The sequence below is a fragment of the Saccopteryx leptura genome, chromosome 2, assembly GCF_036850995.1.
Source record: "Saccopteryx leptura isolate mSacLep1 chromosome 2, mSacLep1_pri_phased_curated, whole genome shotgun sequence".
Classification (NCBI taxonomy): domain Eukaryota; kingdom Metazoa; phylum Chordata; class Mammalia; order Chiroptera; family Emballonuridae; genus Saccopteryx; species Saccopteryx leptura.
The window spans coordinates 61,535,467-61,553,957 of NC_089504.1; the positions used below are offsets into that span (position 1 = coordinate 61,535,467).

The 18,491-nt window shown below is 41.6% G+C and overlaps 1 protein-coding gene across 9 annotated transcripts in view; it reads left to right on the plus strand.

The window, feature by feature from the left end:
- Positions 1 to 18,491, plus strand: part of SMARCA2 (SWI/SNF related, matrix associated, actin dependent regulator of chromatin, subfamily a, member 2) — a 177,509-nt gene that overhangs the window by 101,110 nt on the left and 57,908 nt on the right. For all 9 annotated transcript variants that reach the window (XM_066368051.1, XM_066368059.1, XM_066368053.1 and 6 more), the window contains 4 exons: positions 613 to 776; positions 7,663 to 7,890; positions 10,123 to 10,200; positions 15,753 to 15,971. In XM_066368051.1, the coding sequence (XP_066224148.1) occupies positions 613 to 776; positions 7,663 to 7,890; positions 10,123 to 10,200; positions 15,753 to 15,971 (689 nt within the window). The remainder of the gene's footprint in view (positions 1 to 612; positions 777 to 7,662; positions 7,891 to 10,122; positions 10,201 to 15,752; positions 15,972 to 18,491) is intronic.

An 18,491-nucleotide genomic window follows, 5' to 3' on the forward strand; every position in this document is an offset into this window, starting at 1 on the left:
TGAGTGTCTTTTTAAAAAATAGTTGGTGTTTTAAAGCCCAGAAACACATCCAGAAAATGTTTTTGTTGAGTTTTAGTTTAGGATAAGAATGTTGCCTGACCTGTGGTGGCGCAGTGGATAAAGCGTCGACCTGGAAATGCTGAGGTTGCCGGTTCAAAACCCTGGGCTTGCCCGGTCAAGGCACATATGGGAGTTGATGCTTCCAGCTCCTCCCCCCTTCTCTCTCTCTGTCTCTCCTCTCTCTCTCTCTCTGTCTCTCCCTCTCCTCTCTAAAATGAATAAATAAATAAAAATTTAAAAAAAAAAAAAAGAATGTTACAGACTCTGTAAAGTTACAAAGGTGTGCAGTCCAAAATATTTAAACTCTTTCAGCATTTTAAGCAAAGCGTTCCTTCTTGATTGGAGAAAAGTCTCCTTTCTATTATTGCCCACATTTTTTTTTCAAGTAGCAAAATTTTCAAAGTTTCTTTAAAACATACCAAAACCTCCTGAGGATTACCTCAGCAATGCCGAGAGTCTGCGTATTTCTCAAGGAAGCAGGCCCTTTTGTCTAGCTCTGTGCCATTTTGAGACAGGAGTTAATTGGCAAATTTATTTTTCTTATCCCCTCAGGCACCACCAAGTCTGAAGACCGTGCTGCTCTCCTGAAGAAATTCAACGAACCTGGGTCCCAGTATTTCATTTTCTTGCTGAGCACAAGAGCTGGAGGCCTGGGCTTAAATCTACAAGCAGCCGATACCGTGGTCATCTTTGACAGCGACTGGAATCCTCATCAGGTCTGCATATCGGCGACTTAGGTGCCCAATCCCCTCCCCCCCTAGAGAGGAACTAAAAGGCCAGCAGTTTCATCCGTCACATTTATGGGGCAGAGCAAATTTATAAACAAGTGGACCATGTTTTCAAAAGAAAGTAGCCCATCACATTATTACGGCTGCTTTTTTTTTTTTAATCTCCCTTAGAGCATATTGAGATGTCTTATTCATAGCTTTGATGTGCCTTTGAAGAGCTCACATTTTGAGTAAATATACTTAGTTTCTGCTTAGTTTTAACCTTATTTCCAGGGATTGCCACTGAGCAAAGTCCGTTTGGTGAAGGCTAAGTCAGAAATGTTACAAAGTAAAAAATAGCAATGGTAGCAGCTCACATTGATTGGCTCCTCACTCTGTGCCAGCCTCTTTATTAAAGAGACAGAGAGAGGAAGGGAGTGGGAGGAAAGCATTCATTTGTTCTACTTAGTTGGACATTCATTGGCCACTTTTTATATGTGCCCTGACCAGGGGTTGACCCACAACCTTGGTGTTTTGGGATGATGCTCTAAGCGACTGAGCTAACTGGCCAGGGCCTGTGCCAGCCTCTTTATGTACATTGCTTATGTGAATTTGTTACTGTTACTATTTGATTCTTTATAGTCAAGAAAAATGAGTCCCAGGAAGCTCTAGGTGACTTTAAGATAAATGAGTATATGATAGTTAAACTTATATTCTGTGTGTTTTGCTTAAAATCATCATCAAAAATTTTTCTGTGAAGCATCTACTATGAAGTTGTTTTAGCTGGTAAGCTTAGAGTTACCCTTTTAAAGGAATCCCTTGATGATTAATAAAAAATGATAGAATAGGTCCTTTGTGACACTGGGTTCTTAAATTATGCTGGGAGATTGTGCACCGGCCTATAAGATATTTGGTGGAATGATATTCATATTGGAACAAATGTTAACTCAAAATAGTAAAAAGGAAGACTGTAGCTCTAACATACAAATTCTCCACCAGCTTAACCTGGGCTCCTTGCACTTTGATTTCCTCAATGGTAAATACGCAGAATGATACTGTGTTGCTGAGTCGTTGTGATGATTGGGTGGAAAGGGCTTATGGCAGTTGTTTTTGGCAGGAAGGTGGGTATCAAGTGTGCATTAAGAATGATGATGGAGCTTTTAAAAAAACACACATTCCTGCTCCCTGTTCTCTGCTGCCTCACCCCCAATTTGTAGGTGTTTCCCACCCATGTGGACTCGGAAGACTTTTCTGTACAGTCAGATGCTCCCAGGAGGGTCTGACATAAGTTTTCTCACACAGCTGAAGAGCGTTGCTTTACAGAATAAACCAATGGTCCCAAACCTTTGGGTGGCCACTAGCACTGAACCATTTGCATATGCCCACCTGTCCCTCTCCCTAGGTAACTACAGTGGAATTACTCTTAAATCTTTCTGCCCTGGCTAGATATAGCTCAGTTGGGTAGAGAATCATTGTGAAGCACAGAAGTTGCCGGTTCGATCCCTGGTGAGGGCACATACAGGAACAGAGCAATGTTCTTGTCTTTCTCTCTCTCTTCATTTCTTACTAAAATCAATAAATAAACATTTTTAAAAAATCTTTCTGACCTCGTAAAGAGTTTCGAGCCACCAGCACAAAGTGTATTCATTACAAGTCTTCAGGAAGTATTTTAATATATTTTTATCTCCCACATTACATTCCAAAGCACAGGTAGAATATGTATTCATGTGAGAGATCAGCAGTTCTCCTTTGGACCATTACGAATTCAGTGCCTATTCTACAAACATTTACTGAATGGCTCTCTGCCCCAGGCATGGAGCTAGGCTGGGTATCTAGCCTGATCCCTCTCCTCCTGGGGCGCCCAGGGTGGTTGGATGTTTAGATTATCCTCCTTGCTGCTTTCTAAATCTTCATTGGAAGTAACGGGTCCTTGGATGAATGGAGAGTTCACTAGATTTTATCTTCCGAGGGAAACATTTCTGTGACATCTCAGTTGTCCACCTTTATTGGCACAGTGCGAATTCTAAAAGCCAAAGGAAGTCACTGTTTCTGGATCGTAACTTACCGTAAGGATGCTGTCTCTCCCTCTCCCTCTCTCTGTCTCTCTCCCTCTCTCTCCCTCTCTCTCTCTCTCTCTCTCTCTCTCTCTCTCACACACACACACACTCTCTCTCTCTCTCTCTCTCTCTCTCTCTCTCTCTCTTTTTTATAACTAGTAGCTAATGGTAGAGCTCCAGAATCAAAGTAAATTGCATGAGCACCAAACAGTTCAGGCAACAAAACACAGGACCTTAAATTTTGGGGGTTCTGATTTACTGCAAACTGGTCACACTGGACCACATATTTCTGGAATTGTTTATATCTGCTCTAGGTGGATTCTTGGACTCACTTCTACCTGGTTCGGTCACCTAGGTCAGTGATCGGCAAACTCATTAGTCAACAGAGCTAAATATCAACAGTACAACGATTGAAATTTCTTTTGAGAGCCAAATTTTTTAAACTTAAACTGTATAGGTAGGTACATTCCTTATCGAGGTGGTGCCCACACGTGGTATTTTGTGGAAGAGCCACACTCAAGGGGCCAAAGAGCCGCATGTGGCTTGCTAGCTGTGGTTTGCCGACCAGGGACCTAGGTTAACCAGATCTTTCATGTCTGTCACTTAAACAGACATGAAACGTGGCCATTAGTTGGGGCAAACTGTTTTGTTTGTTTTTTAATTAGTGATCTTGGAGTGACCGATGAGTACTGATTTTTTCATTTAGAAGGTAAGAACTGCCCTGGCCAGTTGGCACAGTGGTAAAACATCAGCTCTCCAGGTGGAAGTCCTAGATTCAGTTCCTGTTCAGAGCACATAGGAGAAGCGACCATCTGCTTCTCCACCCCTCCCCCTTTTCTCTCTCTATTCCCTTCCCACAGCCATGGCTCGATTGGCTCGAACAAGTTGGCCTCGGGTGCTTAGGATGGCTCCATGGCCTTACCTCAAAAGCTAAAAAATGGCTCCAATTGCAATGAAACAATGGTCCTAGATGGGCAGAACATCGCCCCCTAGTGGGTTTGCCAGGTAGATCCCAGTCTGGGTGCATGTGGGAATCCATCTCTCTGCCTCCCCTCCTCTCACTAAAAAAATAAATAAAAATAAAAGGTAAGAACTAACTTCTGTTTTGCAACATCTACCAGATACTGTGAGGCACTTAACATAGCTTATTTCATTCAGGTAATCCTCAAAATATTTTACACACTAGGAAACCTGTCAATTTTAACTTGCCCAGGACCCCAGCCAGGTTCACACCTATGTCTTTCTAGGTTTGGGATTGAATCCTAGCTTTGGGCTCTACTATCTGTACCCCTGCATAAATTTAGCATTGCTTTCAAAATGAAAGTTGTGGAGTTTTTTTTATTTTTTTTAACTTGTTGGTTTCTGCATACATTGAAAAATATTCTGTAGTTATTATTTATCATGTCAAATCAAAATTAAGACATATTAATAAAATAGAAGGTTTATTTGATATAGGTGGGCAAATTAAAAGTAGAAGTCTTAAAGTTGATAAATAGGAGGCCCTAGCTAGAAGCAATGATAGAACATGAATGTGGAATTAGCAATAAAACCCTCAGGGTTACCAAGACCTTCATTTCCAAACTGTTGATTAGAAACACAGATTGGAGGCCCTGGCCGGTTGGCTCAGCGGTAGAGCGTCGGCCTAGCGTGCGGGGGACCCGGGTTCAATTCCCGGCCAGGGCACATAGGAGAAGCGCCCATTTGCTTCTCCACCCCCCCCCCTTCCTCTCTGTCTCTCTCTTCCCCTCCCGCAGCCAAGGCTCCATTGGAGCAAAGATGGCCCGGGCACTGGGGATGGCTCCTTGGCCTCTGCCCCAGGCGCTAGAGTGGCTCTGATCACAACAGAGCGACGCCCAGGAGGGGCAGAGCATCGCCCCCTGGTGGGCAGAGCGTCGCCCCCTGGTGGGCTTGCCGGGTGGATTCCGGTCGGGCGCATGCGGGAGTCTGTCTGACTGTCTCTCCCCGTTTCCAGCTTCAGAAAAAAATAAATAAATAAATAAAAAGAAACACAGATTGGTACTTTTATTTTTAACCCGTGGAACGGAGCTATATTACTACAGAATGGTCAACCACAAAGTCACCTTGGAGGCCCTCTTCTCGGGCTGTTTTTATCCTCAGATATAGTCACACCCAAGTTATTGTGATGAAATTTCAGACCACTAAGACCTTAGAAATACTGAATCATCCATTCAATAATTATAATGCTATTTCTTTGTCACATTTTCCTCCATATCCAGCATTTTGGCTTAGAGGCACACTGTCTTACATGGCATAAATTTCTTCAGCCTAGAAATATTAATTTTTGCCACTTTCCAAATTGGTAGATGGTTTATTTTTTTAATTTATTATTGATTGTAGAGAGAGAAGAAGAGAGAGAAACATTGATTTGTTCCACTTATTTATGCATTCGTTTGTTGATTCTTGTGCTCTGGCCAGGGATCGAGCTACCCAGTCAGGACTAGATGGTCTTAAACACACAAAGGAACACCACTGTCACCACCACCAAAAAGCAAAACAAAACTCATTGCAGTGAGTGCCTGAGGGTGTAAGAACTTCCTGCTCTGTTTGTACAATAGACGTCCATACCCTCTGTTTCCTCATCTGGCCTATCCTGCCTCTACCTTGCATCTTACTCTTTTTGTGGTTTATGACCTTTTTCTAGGACAGGGGTCAAAACTATGACCCACGAGCTGAATATGCCCGCCACCTTTATTAATATGACCTACAAACAGAGTGATTTTTACATTTTTAAATATAAAAGTGAAGTTGAAAAAAAGCTATCAGCCTTTTTGTGAAAGCAGTTGCCCAGTGTTTGCTGTTAGCCCAGACAGCCTGGATCATTTACTTGTGGGTCCATCATGGACATGGTGGACCCCTGTTCCAGAAGACAGTCAAGAGGTTAGTGACATAAAACTTGCCATCTTGGCTACTGCTTAGCCACTCTGGTGTTAATGTGTTAAGAGAGATGATTGAACTAAAGGCTTGAAAATGAAATTTAGGGTTTTTTTTCCCCTTTGAATTTTAATTACCCACTTTGCTTTCTCCTCTTTGGAAAACAATGTAGTTTGGATGAGTCCCAGTTGTGTTCATGGTTCAACTGTCCAATGTTAATATTAACTTATTAAAATGTCTTCTAAAGAAAAACTTTTGCCTAGGTAGTCAATGGAATCTGAGAAGACTTTGGCCTATACTCTCTTTGTGCTGTTTGGATGACAGGAAACTTGTCTTGTCAAGAGGATGATGGGCTTATAACTGTGGAGCATCAGCTCTGTGCAAGATTGGTGTCAGGGACTCAGGATACAGGGCTCAGACCTTTGCCCTAAAAATGTACTTGGGTCACCTGGACCAGAATAAATGAAACTGATAAACCAAGAAGTTTTTGTTTTGTAGCCTTAAAATTAGGTAACTCCGCTTCATAGGTTTACGAAGATTTTTATTTAAAGATTTTATTAAAACCTTGTTCTTATTAGAATTATAGATGTTTAAAGCAGAAAAAGATTGTTAAACCATATGAAAATAAACTGAAGAAAATTCAGTAACACCTATAATCTTATTACCTGGAGATGTAAACATGAATTGGCTTGTTGGTGTTTGTCCTTCCTGCCTTCACTTAGTATAAATATGCATATGTAAGGTCATAATATGCATACTAATACAACTTGTTTTCATAAATAATAAGTTTTCACTTATAGCTTTGTATTATTAAATCTTCTACAATATAATTTTATGGTACTATGTTGGTACATGCATACAGTGAGAAACTAACTTATTTAATCAATTTGTTATCAAATGTTTATTTAATTCTGCTTTTTAAAAAAAAAAACAACACATAGCCCTGGCCAGATAGCTTGGTTTGTTCTCCGTGAAGGTCAAGCTACTGCAGGCAGGCTTCTAGCCAGTTTACAAGAGAATCTTTTCACCTTGGGCATGGGGAAGTTCTAAGACCTCCCAATTTTAGTCATGAAAGGCTGGCAGTTGGTTAGAGCATCATTCCAAAGTGCAGATGTTGCCAGTTCGATCCCAGGTCAGGGCACATACAGAAACAGATTGATGTTCCTTTCTCTCTCTCATCCTCTCTCTCTCTCTCTCTCTCTCTCTCTCTCTCTAAAAATAAGGATGAGAGGTACATCCTTATTTGTAGAAGTTTTTTACATATCCATGATTATTTTCTCAGGATAAATTTCCAGAAGTGAAATTTCTGGGTCAGGGGCCATACCCAGTATTAACATTTTTGATACATAGTGCCAAATTTCTATCCCCAAAAAAATTTACCAAAAAGTTGCACCAGTTTACTACACTACTAGCAATTCTTTTCACTTCCCAAACTAAAGATTCGATTTTTGACGGAATTCGATCCAGAAAATTTGCTACAGAGTAGTCACTGTATGTATAATGTATGTGTGTATGTATAATGCACATATAATTCTTGATGTTTTAAAAATCATCTTGAACCCCTCCCACCAAAGGAAAGGTGTTTCCTGCAACTTAAGGGTAGCTGTAGGTAAATTCAGATTTATTATTTTGTTTTTTTCAGTTAGGGGTTAATCCTGATGGTGAACCTGGGGACAGGTAAAAACATTCTGAGACCTGAATCTCAAAACGTGAGCTGTATTTCGCTTGGCCTTTTTAATTCAAACCCAGGTTACCTCAAATAGGAATGATGACCTTGGATATTCCCAAAAAAGATAGCTGGCATGGTTTTAAAATGTAAACACAATCTTACATTAGTAAAGGTTGATTTAAATAATCCTCCCCTGCGTCCCTTCCAGGCCGGTGACTTGTGTGCTCCGCTCGTCCAGGCACATGGCCCTCACAGTGTGCTGTTTTCTCCTCCACAGGACCTGCAGGCTCAGGACCGAGCCCACCGCATTGGCCAGCAGAACGAGGTCCGGGTGCTGAGACTCTGCACCGTGAACAGCGTGGAGGAGAAGATCCTGGCGGCTGCCAAGTACAAGCTGAACGTGGATCAGAAGGTGATCCAGGCAGGCATGTTCGATCAGAAGTCTTCGAGCCATGAGCGGAGGGCGTTCCTGCAGGCCATCCTGGAGCACGAAGAGGAAAACGAGGTATTCTAGAAAGCTGACTTTATGAACTCAGATAGTGACCTTTTATCTCAGAAGAGTTAGAGTAACCTCTTTGGTTTTTGGTGTTAATTAAAATGAATAAATTAGTTGCTTTCTTACCTCCCCAGCACAGAAAATCTCTGAAGGTTTTTCAAGAGTGTTTAAAAGCAGTTGCTACCAGACGTCAAGGCTTGGCCAGTAGACACTTCTCTTGTTTCTCCCGGGAGGTGCATCCAGCATGCTTTGTTGTAAATGCTCCTTTCTAGAGGGCAGATGCAGAGACTGGAGAGAGGCCACTGTCAGGGACAGGGTCAGCCAAATGCCACCGGCAAAGCTGGGAGCGGCCCTCCATGCCTTTTCTTTCTGCCATCTTCCAGAGACCTCTCTCTCTTGCCTTTTGATCTGAGACCCCAGCACATCAGTACGTTTGTAGGACACACCTTTGCAGCCTTGTGAAGATAAGATATCTACCCTGGTTTAGGTAGGATGTAGGGGAGGCTGGAGCTGTCCAATTTTTCGAGGCTACATGCATGTGTTGCCCTCTCCACCCTGCGGGGCCGCCAGGTGGAGCCTGGCAGTGGAATTCCATACCGCCTACTCCGCTGGGAGCAGCTTGCCGAGGCCACACCCCTGCTAGGCTATCAGTGTGTTAGACAGGTTACCATTTTCTGGGTGGCCTGTGTCCTCGTGTGCAGATGTTTGGGGACACTATTAGACTGCAGTCAAGGGCTCTAATCCTGAGTCTCTGAGGCAGCATAGGCTGCCATCTCTGCAGCTGACAGGCCATGAACTACTAGGGTGCAAGGAACCCGGGAAGATTTATTGCCCACTCCCCGTTGAGTGTGTTCTCTGTGAAGTTCAAGCCACCGCAGGCAGGCTTCTTGTCAGTTCACAAGAGAACCTTTTCACCTTGGGCATGGGGAAGGTTCAAGACCCCCCCAGTTATGGCATGAAAGGCTGGCAGGGTTCTATGAACAGGGTAAGCAAAGCAGGACATCTCTTCAGCAGATGTTACATGAAGCAGATTCTTTGTACTGGGATGTCTCCACCCACCCTGCTTGTCTGTATCTTTGTCAGATGAAATGTAATATTTAGGCAAACAGACTTAATCAATCTAAAGATAAACAAGAATAGAGAATTTTTCACATCAATTTTTTTTTAACTTTTATTGAATTGTTTTCATTTCTAACAGAGTGCATAAAATGTTATCTTGGGAACCAACAGTCATGTCATTTTAGCTGTTAGTACATTCATACTCTTTCTAGACCAAATTGCCTCTTTTTAAGAAATGGGATGTTTCAAGTTTCAGGTTTTCCTCTTTCTTTCCTCTACTGATACAGTAAAATTCCCCATTTTATTTTTAACAAGCTAACTCAGCATGTTATAAAAATAATTTTATACGGGTAAGTTCTGTAGGATATGCACAACTATTAGGGTCATTGTTTTAAAAGTGTGGAAGCCACAGACTAACATTTCTAAAAACTTGAGAACTTTCGGTTTCTGAGGAACTTGCAGAGATAAAGTTTCTTAGTCTAACATAATATAAACTGAAAATGTTGGTTTTTCTCCTTCATTTCACTTGTGTGAATTTCATAGGGGTTTTGTTATGGCGTTGTCATATCCACAGATCTCACCGATGGTATAATAATGCTCACTGACATACATTGATTAAACATACCTAAAGGCTATATATTTGCCATATATATGATTTCTGTGGTCTTGCTCTGTGCCTAGTCATAAAAGCTTTACATATTCATGTTTTTTTGTAAGGCTTTGAAAAGGAGCGTTTATATTTGGGATAAGGTTAGAAGAGTAACAAGAATTAATGTTAGGTACTTTTTCCAAGGCTTTCCTTACTTAACTCTTACATCTTCTCTGTGATGTAAATATGTCACACCCATTTTACAGATGAAGTCATCAAGGCGGAGGGGGGGGGCATTAAGTAATTTGTTTCAAAGGGAAAGGAATCAAGATACACACCCAAGAGAACCAGTATTCTTGTAGTCCATCACAGTTCCTTCCTAAACAGATTTTATTCTGGGAAGATGGTTTGAATAACTTGGAAAAGAACTAATGGCAAGTACTACACCCAGTGACCCTTCTCTTTTCTTTCTGGCTTGAGAAAGGAGACCCCTGTGGCTTGGAGGACAGATTCTTGTCACCCATTTCTACCTCACTCCATGTATTCAGCCTCTCTCCTAAAGCTTGTTAAATCATTCCGTTTCTTAACCCCAGGAAGAAGATGAAGTACCAGACGATGAGACTCTGAACCAGATGATCGCTCGACGAGAAGAAGAATTTGATCTTTTTATGGTAATATAGAAAATCATGGAAACAAATGCCTTGTTCCTCTGCCCCTTTTTCTATGAACGCAGGCCATCGGGGCTTTGAGTGCCCTGGAGAAATGGCATTTGTGCAGCCTGTGCCTCTCCCTCAGCTCAGAAGGCTGCATGTGGGCTAGATTTAGCCTGCAGACATATTTTGTTGTTGTTTAAAAATTTGAACTTGTTGCCAACATAAAAAGAATCCTGGCTTTTGGCTTCTCTTTAAAAATAAGAGCAGGCAGTACGAGGCCCACATCTCTCCGTGGAAATGGTTGCCTGCAGATGAGTAGGAGCCGTACCCTCTGGACGGGCTGTGTGGACTGCAGTTTACCACAGACCGCTCCCCTCCTGGGTCATTTTTAATCTGGGGGTCGGCATCAGTGAGTAAACCTGTCTTCTTCTTAGGGCAGGGTTTACAGCTCTTCCCTAGCTGCCTCCTTACTGGATCAAAATACACACGCTCTCTGGGGGGGTGCGTAGACAGCCCCTAGAACAAGGTTGTGACACTTACTGTTGAAGAGAGTCTACTTATGCAAAAGGAACCTTGCAGATGCACATCAAGGTGTAGCCTTCATTTAAAGATCAAAATTGGTTGGATTTTACTTGTATACAGTAGATATAAAAGAACGTTGACATTTGAGGAGTTAACGACCATGGTTTCAACCTTGATATTTCACGATACGCAGTCATCTCTAATTTTGCTGACCCTTGAATTTGATTTTTGGGTGTGGCCTGCCATGAGATCACTATATTTGGGAGCAGCCCCTTGGCCAATCAGAGAGGCTCTCCAAAGTCATCTTTTACTGCATTCTAAGGCATTTGCTACAGCAATTTTTATTTACCTCTGCATCCCCAAAGCTCAAAATAGCATGTGGTAGTTGTTTGATAAACATTTATTGAATGAGGGGTGGCATCTGCAAAATTTCAGGCCTTGTGAAGACGTCAGTAGGGAACTGGATGTATAAAGTTATGAGGCTCCCTGTAGCACCTTCAGTCTGTATAACATTTAGCCTGATTGTGGAGGGAGTGAATACAGTTATACACTGTAACTCTGGCATTTGCTGCAGAACCCCAAAATCAGAAGCCCCCAACTCAGATGCTCAGACAGGTAACTTGCATAAGCAAAGTAAGTGGACAGGTTTGGGAGGTCGGTGGTGAACTGGAACTGCTTTGTCTAAGGGCATAGAGCTGCAAGGCCCATGTAGCTAGAAATCCCAAATTTTCAAAAGAAGCTGAAAATCTGGGCTTTTACATGCAATCTCTGGGTTTCAAAATGTTTGCAGCTAAATTCAATTTTTTATTATATAGCACTTCAGGCCAAACAAAGCATGACAGTGGGCCAAATATGACCCACAGGGTTTGCAATCTCCACCTTGTTAGCCTAGACAGTCTGAGAAGAGAACTCCAGCTGTGAGGAGGCTTAGGTTATTTTTGTGACTTGGTGATTTTTGTCTAGGGAACAATGATTATGTTCACATGTAATGATTCAAGATAAAAGACATTTAATCCTTTCTCAGGAAACTTTAAGGTAGCCATGGGAATATCTCCTAAACTGGTATATATACATCTTTTCCCCTTCTAAATGAACCACCTTACCCCAGGTTAGGCCATTTTGGAGAGAAAAGACACAAAAAAAAAGACTTGAACAGCATGGTCAATATGGGGTGCTCATAAAACCTAAATTTCTTAATTCATACTGTTGGTCACCACCCTTATAGATAGTATCCTCTATTTAGGGAGATTAGAAATACTCATTGGAAATAGACATCTTTTCTCTCCTTGAGGGACTTGTTAAAATGTAGATTACTGGGGAACACTGAGGCAAGAGGCCCTCAGGTTCTCTGGCTGCTGACTGACTGGCAGTAATTCAGTTCTGCCAGAGCCTCACATGCTCTTGAGACTCTGGGAGGGATAAGCCTCCTGCCATTATACAAATTAGATTAAGCCCAGAAATGGAGATTTCCATCAGCAACCCCTAAATAAGCAGAAAATAATACTTCTCTTTTCTTGCTTTTGGGCTGGGTATTTGTAGAAATTGGGAGCTTCAAGAGGGAGGAAAATGGAACGTCTGGCCAAGGCACGGCTTTCTTTTAATTTGGGAATTTTTGTTTGTTTTGTTTTGTTAAGCGAGAGAGACAGTGAGACAGAATGACAGAGAGAGAGACAGATAGGGACAGACAGGAAGGGAGAAAGATGAGAAGCATCAGTTCTTCATTGTGTCACCTTAGTTGTTCATTGACTGCTTTCTCATATGTGCCTTGACTGGGGGGGCGGGGCGGGGCGGGCTACAGCTTAGCAAGTGACCCCTTGCTCAAGCCAGCGACCTTGGGATCAAGCCAGAGACAATGGAGTCATGTCTATGATCCTGTGCTCAAGCGAGCAACCTCAAGGTTTTGAACCTAGGTCCTCTGCATCCCAGTCCAAGACTCTATCCACTGTGCCACCACCTGGTCAGGCTAATTTGGGAATATTTTATTATGCAGAGAACAGGCTTATAACTGGTAAAGCTGGCCAGTTGAGTTTTTTTCTGTAGATATTTTGATTTTGTGAATGTTCTACTTATTTTGACTTCTTATTTTTGGATTATACATATTTTTGATTTGGTTTGGTGTGCCTTTTTACTTTCTTTTTTTTTTCTCCTAAACTTATTAGGGTTGCATTGGTTAATAACATTATATAAGTTTCTGGTGTACAGCTTTATAATACGACATCTGTATATTCCATTGTGTGTTTTTCAAAGGCTTGGAGTCAGCTGGTTGCCTTGGGCCGATTCACTATTCATTAGCACCTCCACCAGAGGGCAGGAAATCAAATCTGAGTCCTTGCAAGCTATTCTAATGAAAAAGTTTAGTGAGAAACAGGAATGGAATGTGAGCTAGATTTGGATTTCAATATTTAAACTCTTTAGCCATTATTATAAAAGAGTTAGTTCTCTGTGAAATGAATACAGACTTTTTGATTTTGTATCATAGACCCTATAGTTAACACACATTGAGCAGATAGTCGCTTGAAAATAAAACCTTCCTCTTGAACATTTTTTTTATTGTTGTTATTTTTTTCTATGACTTAAGAAAAATTTTTCTCCCTTACTGATCATCTATGAATTTTACATAAAAAAGATCTTTGGTCAAGCTACACATCTGAAACATTTAACTAATATATAAACACTAAGCTTTTAGTTGCTATGTTCTCTTTTGTCCTTATTAGCATAAGGCTTATTATAGGGTTTTAAGACAAAACTATTCATGTAATATCTGAATAGCAGTTAGACTTACTAGAATATCAGCTTCGGATTTTATATTGGTATTCTGCACAGAAACCCCTGAGAAGAGATACAGTCTTAAGAACTTTAAGCTGATTAAAAATTGCATCATTCCTTCCTAAAAGAAATCAGCTCTAATTTATTTTTGTTTATATCAGCGAACAGTTATTTTCTCTATTGCGTACAAATACATGGCATGTCATTTTGCAGGTCTTGGTATAAGTAATGGTGGAAGTCTAATAAAAAATTGAAGTGGCAATATTTTGCCGTCTTATTGCAGCACATTCATAAAAAAGTATTTTTCTTATTAGCTATCTAATAACTATTAAGGGATTACCATGTTAAGAGTTTGCACTGTTAACAAGGCACCCCCTGTGTGCTCCTCAGGCAGGTTTGGTGGATCCCATTTCTGATACTAGAGCATTAAGGGCGAGATTAACAACAACCTCTCCAGTTTACCACAGCACATGACATGACAGGATGACTACATGTATCTACCAGTGGCACTCCACCATGCTCCAAGCCTACCCATCTTGGGAATATAATGATTTCCAAAACTGTTTAAGCATGGTTTAAGGACTTTGAACTTTAATTTTTAAATAGATTCCAGGGTTCATATTTGAATTTGAATAGAAATTTCATTTGCATTCTGTTACCAGTTTTAGGTCTTAAGGAAAAATTATATTGAACCAAAGGAAGAAAGAGGGAAAAGGTTGATCATTTTATGGTTAATGGTCTATTGAGTTGTAGAAATGGTACTTCAGCTAGTGATATATATAACTAATGTGTGTTGCAATTCAATGGAGGTTTTATTTGCTTTTCGTAGCTATCAAATTGTTTAGTTAAAAGTTAAAGCTGTATATGTGGCACTTCGTTTATTTACAAGTGCTCAGGCATGGGGAAACAGGCATTTTGAAGGCTATGAAAGAATACACAAGGGAGCCATTTCACTGGTAACTTGATCAGTTGAGATGAGATTGCCTCTGAGGTCCGTCTCTCTGTGGTATAATATTTACATAAGAGCTAAACTTTTTAAGAGCTAAAGAATTGAGGGACATTCCTCTCACAGAGCCCATAGCATAGCGTACTGAAAATTCATGGCTGACTAACTACTCAAACTGTTTATGTGCCCACATGTCTGCCTCCAGCTGAGGGTGCTGGCTACCCTGTTAGTGATGCTTGAGTTGCTGATTTTATTTCCTGGTTGTTTAGTCAAAAGCATGAGCCCTAAAGAGTAAAAAAGGAAATTTTCTTAATGAACTTTAATTTTTTTTTTTTTTTTTTTGTATTTTTCTGAAGCTGGAAACGGGGAGAGACTGAACTTTATTTTATATGCTTAAAGAATACTTTTATGCCATGGCAGCGATCAGTTGTACCGCTAGGACTCATATATTTTCTTTTTATTTTAAAAATATTTATTGATTGATTTTAGAGAGAGAGAGGAAGGGACAGACAGACAGATGGAAACATCAATCTGTTCCTATATGTGTCCTAACCGGGGATCGAACCTGCAATCCTGGAACATTAGGATGATACTCCAAGCAACTGAGCTGTCTGGGCCAAGGCTCATTTTTTTTTTTTTTTTCCATTTTTCTGAAGCTGGAAATGGGGAGAGACAGTCAGACAGACTCCCGCATGCGCCCGACCGGGTTCCACCCGGCATGCCCACCATGGGGCGATGCTCTGCCCACCAGGGGGCGATAATCTGCCCATCCTGGGCGTCGCCATGTTGCGACCAGAGCCACTCTAGCGCCTGAGGCAGAGGCCACAGAGCCATCCCCAGCGCCCGGGCCATCTTTGCTCCAATGGAGCCTTGGCTGCAGGAGGGGAAGAGAGAGACAGAGAGGAAAGTGCGGCGGAGGGGTGGAGAAGCAAATGGGCGCTTCTCCTGTGTGCCCTGGCCGGGAATCGAACTCGGGTCCTCCGCACGCTAGGCCGACGCTCTACCGCTGAGCCAACCGGCCAGGGCCAAGGCTCATATTTTTAAAATACATCCTCAGTTTGAATTCTGTCACTGTTATATAAAGGGAAGCTTTGCACACAGAAAGACTACAAAAAGGAATTTTTAAAGATTATTTTTTAAATGCATACATAAATTTCAGCAGTGGGTAGAGAGGAAGGGAAGTGATTTTACTCTGCAGATTCTCTGGCTGGACATTGTTGAGCGATGGGCTAGACCCTGCCGCCACAGAAGGCAGCTTGGGAAAGTGCTGTGTGCTGTAAAGTCTGTACTGTCCAGAATCCCCTTCCCCACTGGTGACGTATGTTGTCATCCCCAGCGAATGGACATGGACCGGAGGAGGGAGGACGCCCGGAACCCAAAGCGCAAGCCGCGCCTAATGGAGGAAGATGAGCTGCCCTCCTGGATTATTAAAGATGACGCGGAAGTAGAAAGGCTTACGTGTGAAGAAGAAGAGGAGAAAATATTCGGCAGGGGATCTCGCCAGCGCCGGGATGTGGACTACAGCGATGCCCTGACGGAGAAGCAGTGGCTGCGGGTGAGTGTGGCTTTCTTAACTCTCCTGGACAGGTGGAGTGTCTTGTTGACTTGGAGAAGTCAGGGGCCTAGAGCTGAAATTCTTGGAGGGCACAAGTTGCCAATAAACGGGGAGATGGCTGTTGAACATAGATAAAGTCATTCTGCTGTTGCGGGGAATTATTCTACCTTTCAGGGCAGGACCTTAAAATATAATGATTTTTTTTGCTAGAGCAGAGTTGGCTTTTGGAAGCACAGGGTTATTAGAGTTATGAGACCCGCTAATGTTTTATGACCGATTGCCTGGTCATGCCTCACTTTCTCGGAGTTAGAATCAAAATGGAAGGGGGCCTTAGGGATCTTTTTAATTGGTCCCCCTCATTTCATGGTCTTTCATCGGATTTTTACTTTTCCAAGGCCTGCAGAGATGGTTCAAGGACAGGCATTTTCTACTAGCTACATTGTCATTAGACCCGGAAGGTGCCTTTGTACTCTCTTGGTTTTACAGACAGAGCAGTTGAGGCCCAGAGAGATTTAAGTGACTATGCAGGATCACACAGCTGGCTAGAAATAACAGAATCAGTGAGTGCTGTTGTATTTGCCTGTTCACTTTCAGTCTGAGCTGATCTGCCCATTACAAACACAGACTGCGGCCTGGAACTCGAGTCACTGATGCTTTAAGATGTTTTTCTTAGGTTTGGGTTTTTTTCCTACTTTGGAAAATGTTGATTTCTTATTCGGACCAAGGAATGAAATCCCAGAAGGTTCTATGGGGAGTACAGAAATATCAGAAAGACCCTAGGAGCCGCATATGTGAATGTCAAGGGCAGTGTGAATCTTCTGTTTGAAGGTTTGGCCCCACTTCCCTTAGTGGGCGCAGACTGAATACCTAGACAGACTGGGCAATCTGGGACAGCATTCCAGGCAGGGCCAGTAATGCACGCTGGAAATAGTAACAGTTGGGTGAAAACCAAACAAAATAGAGGCTCTTGTTGTGAGTTATTAATTTTATCAAAATGGAATACAGTTTCCAAGGTTTGTAGAACATGCTTTTGGGACCCAGGTCGTAAGTAGGTATATGGGTAGAAAGGGGATAGAAAGTTTTTGAGACTGGATGTCACCTGCAGGCAGGTCTTCGCACCACTTGAGATGTGGTTTACTCAGGACAAATGAGATGTGACCTGAATTTTGAAGAGATTGAAGTCTGTGGTGTTCTGAAAATAAAGAGACTAAGAAAGCATTGCTTGTGTTTATGGTCGAACAGTGGCTATGAAAGGTAATTTCTGTGTGATTGTTTTACCGTCATATCCAAATACTCCTATGGCCTCAGGATACGGTTTTATGGATTTCTTTTGTTTCCCCGTTATGAGGTTGTAACTGTATAACTAAGCAAGATTTATTCTATAAGGTGAAGAGATTTGTGTTTGTTTAATAATCATTTCTGAGCTCAGGAAATTTTACTCCTTTTTTATTTAAGTAATAAATTAAGTACCTGGAGCACTATTACAGGAGATGGGACAAGAATCTAGGCCAACATTTTAGAATCAGTCTTTATGTATATATAATCTCCAGATGTTTAGTGGGTAAGAATGTAGCTGAACGTTTTATTTTATTTCATTTTAATAATCATTGGGAAATGCTCAAGAAAATTAACGTTATGAATCTTAAAAGGTTTACAGGTTTAGAATACCTCATTTTTTTTCTCTTTTTCATTCAGTTTCTGTCATTAATGATTAGTATAATCTAGTGCTAAGCCTATAGTAGAGGCTCAGTGAATGTGTGTGAAATGAAATTATAACCTTTTAGAAGTGGAAAGTTACTAATTTATCAGTAATGTTACGATAGCATTTCTCTTTCTGCTGTATCTAGGAGACTTCCTTTTATCAATAGCATACCCATCTAAAAATGGAAAACTAGTTTGTTACAAAACTACACTGTGAAATTGATGTTCCTAATTCTAAACCTAAGGTGCGTTGTGAGATACCGAGTCACCCCAGAAGGACAAAGCTGTTCTTAGTACAGCTTTATTGTAATAATTTCTTTTGGGATAGTGGCTTGTGAGAACTGGATGTCAATTTTTGGTATGAGCTGGTAACTTGCTGTTAACTGGGAACTAATGCAGAATGCCCCACAGCCTAAGTGTTCAAAATAAATGCTTCCTGTCGTTTTGTTTTCTTGTTCACCAGTAGCAGTCCTGTTTAATAGCAGTCTGTGAAGCTTCTCTGATAATAATATTATATTTAAGGGGTTCTCATGGGCCTGCATGTAAAGAAATGTTCTTGACTGGCTTAAGATTGAGCATGTTGAGTGCACCCAGCCAACACAGCCTTGAGAGAGAGTTTGGCAAGGACCATCGTGTAAGAAATGCTGTAACAGGGCTACAGTAATTCTTCTTTTTCCTGGCAGTGTTTTACAAAGCCTGCTTGGCAAAGGCATTGAAGAGACCCACACTCCCAGAGTTGGAAAGCAGCTGAGCGGAGCATCCATGCATCCTGTGCTTAAATCACATAGTCTGCAGAGCCCATGCCAAGAGGCTGGCCAT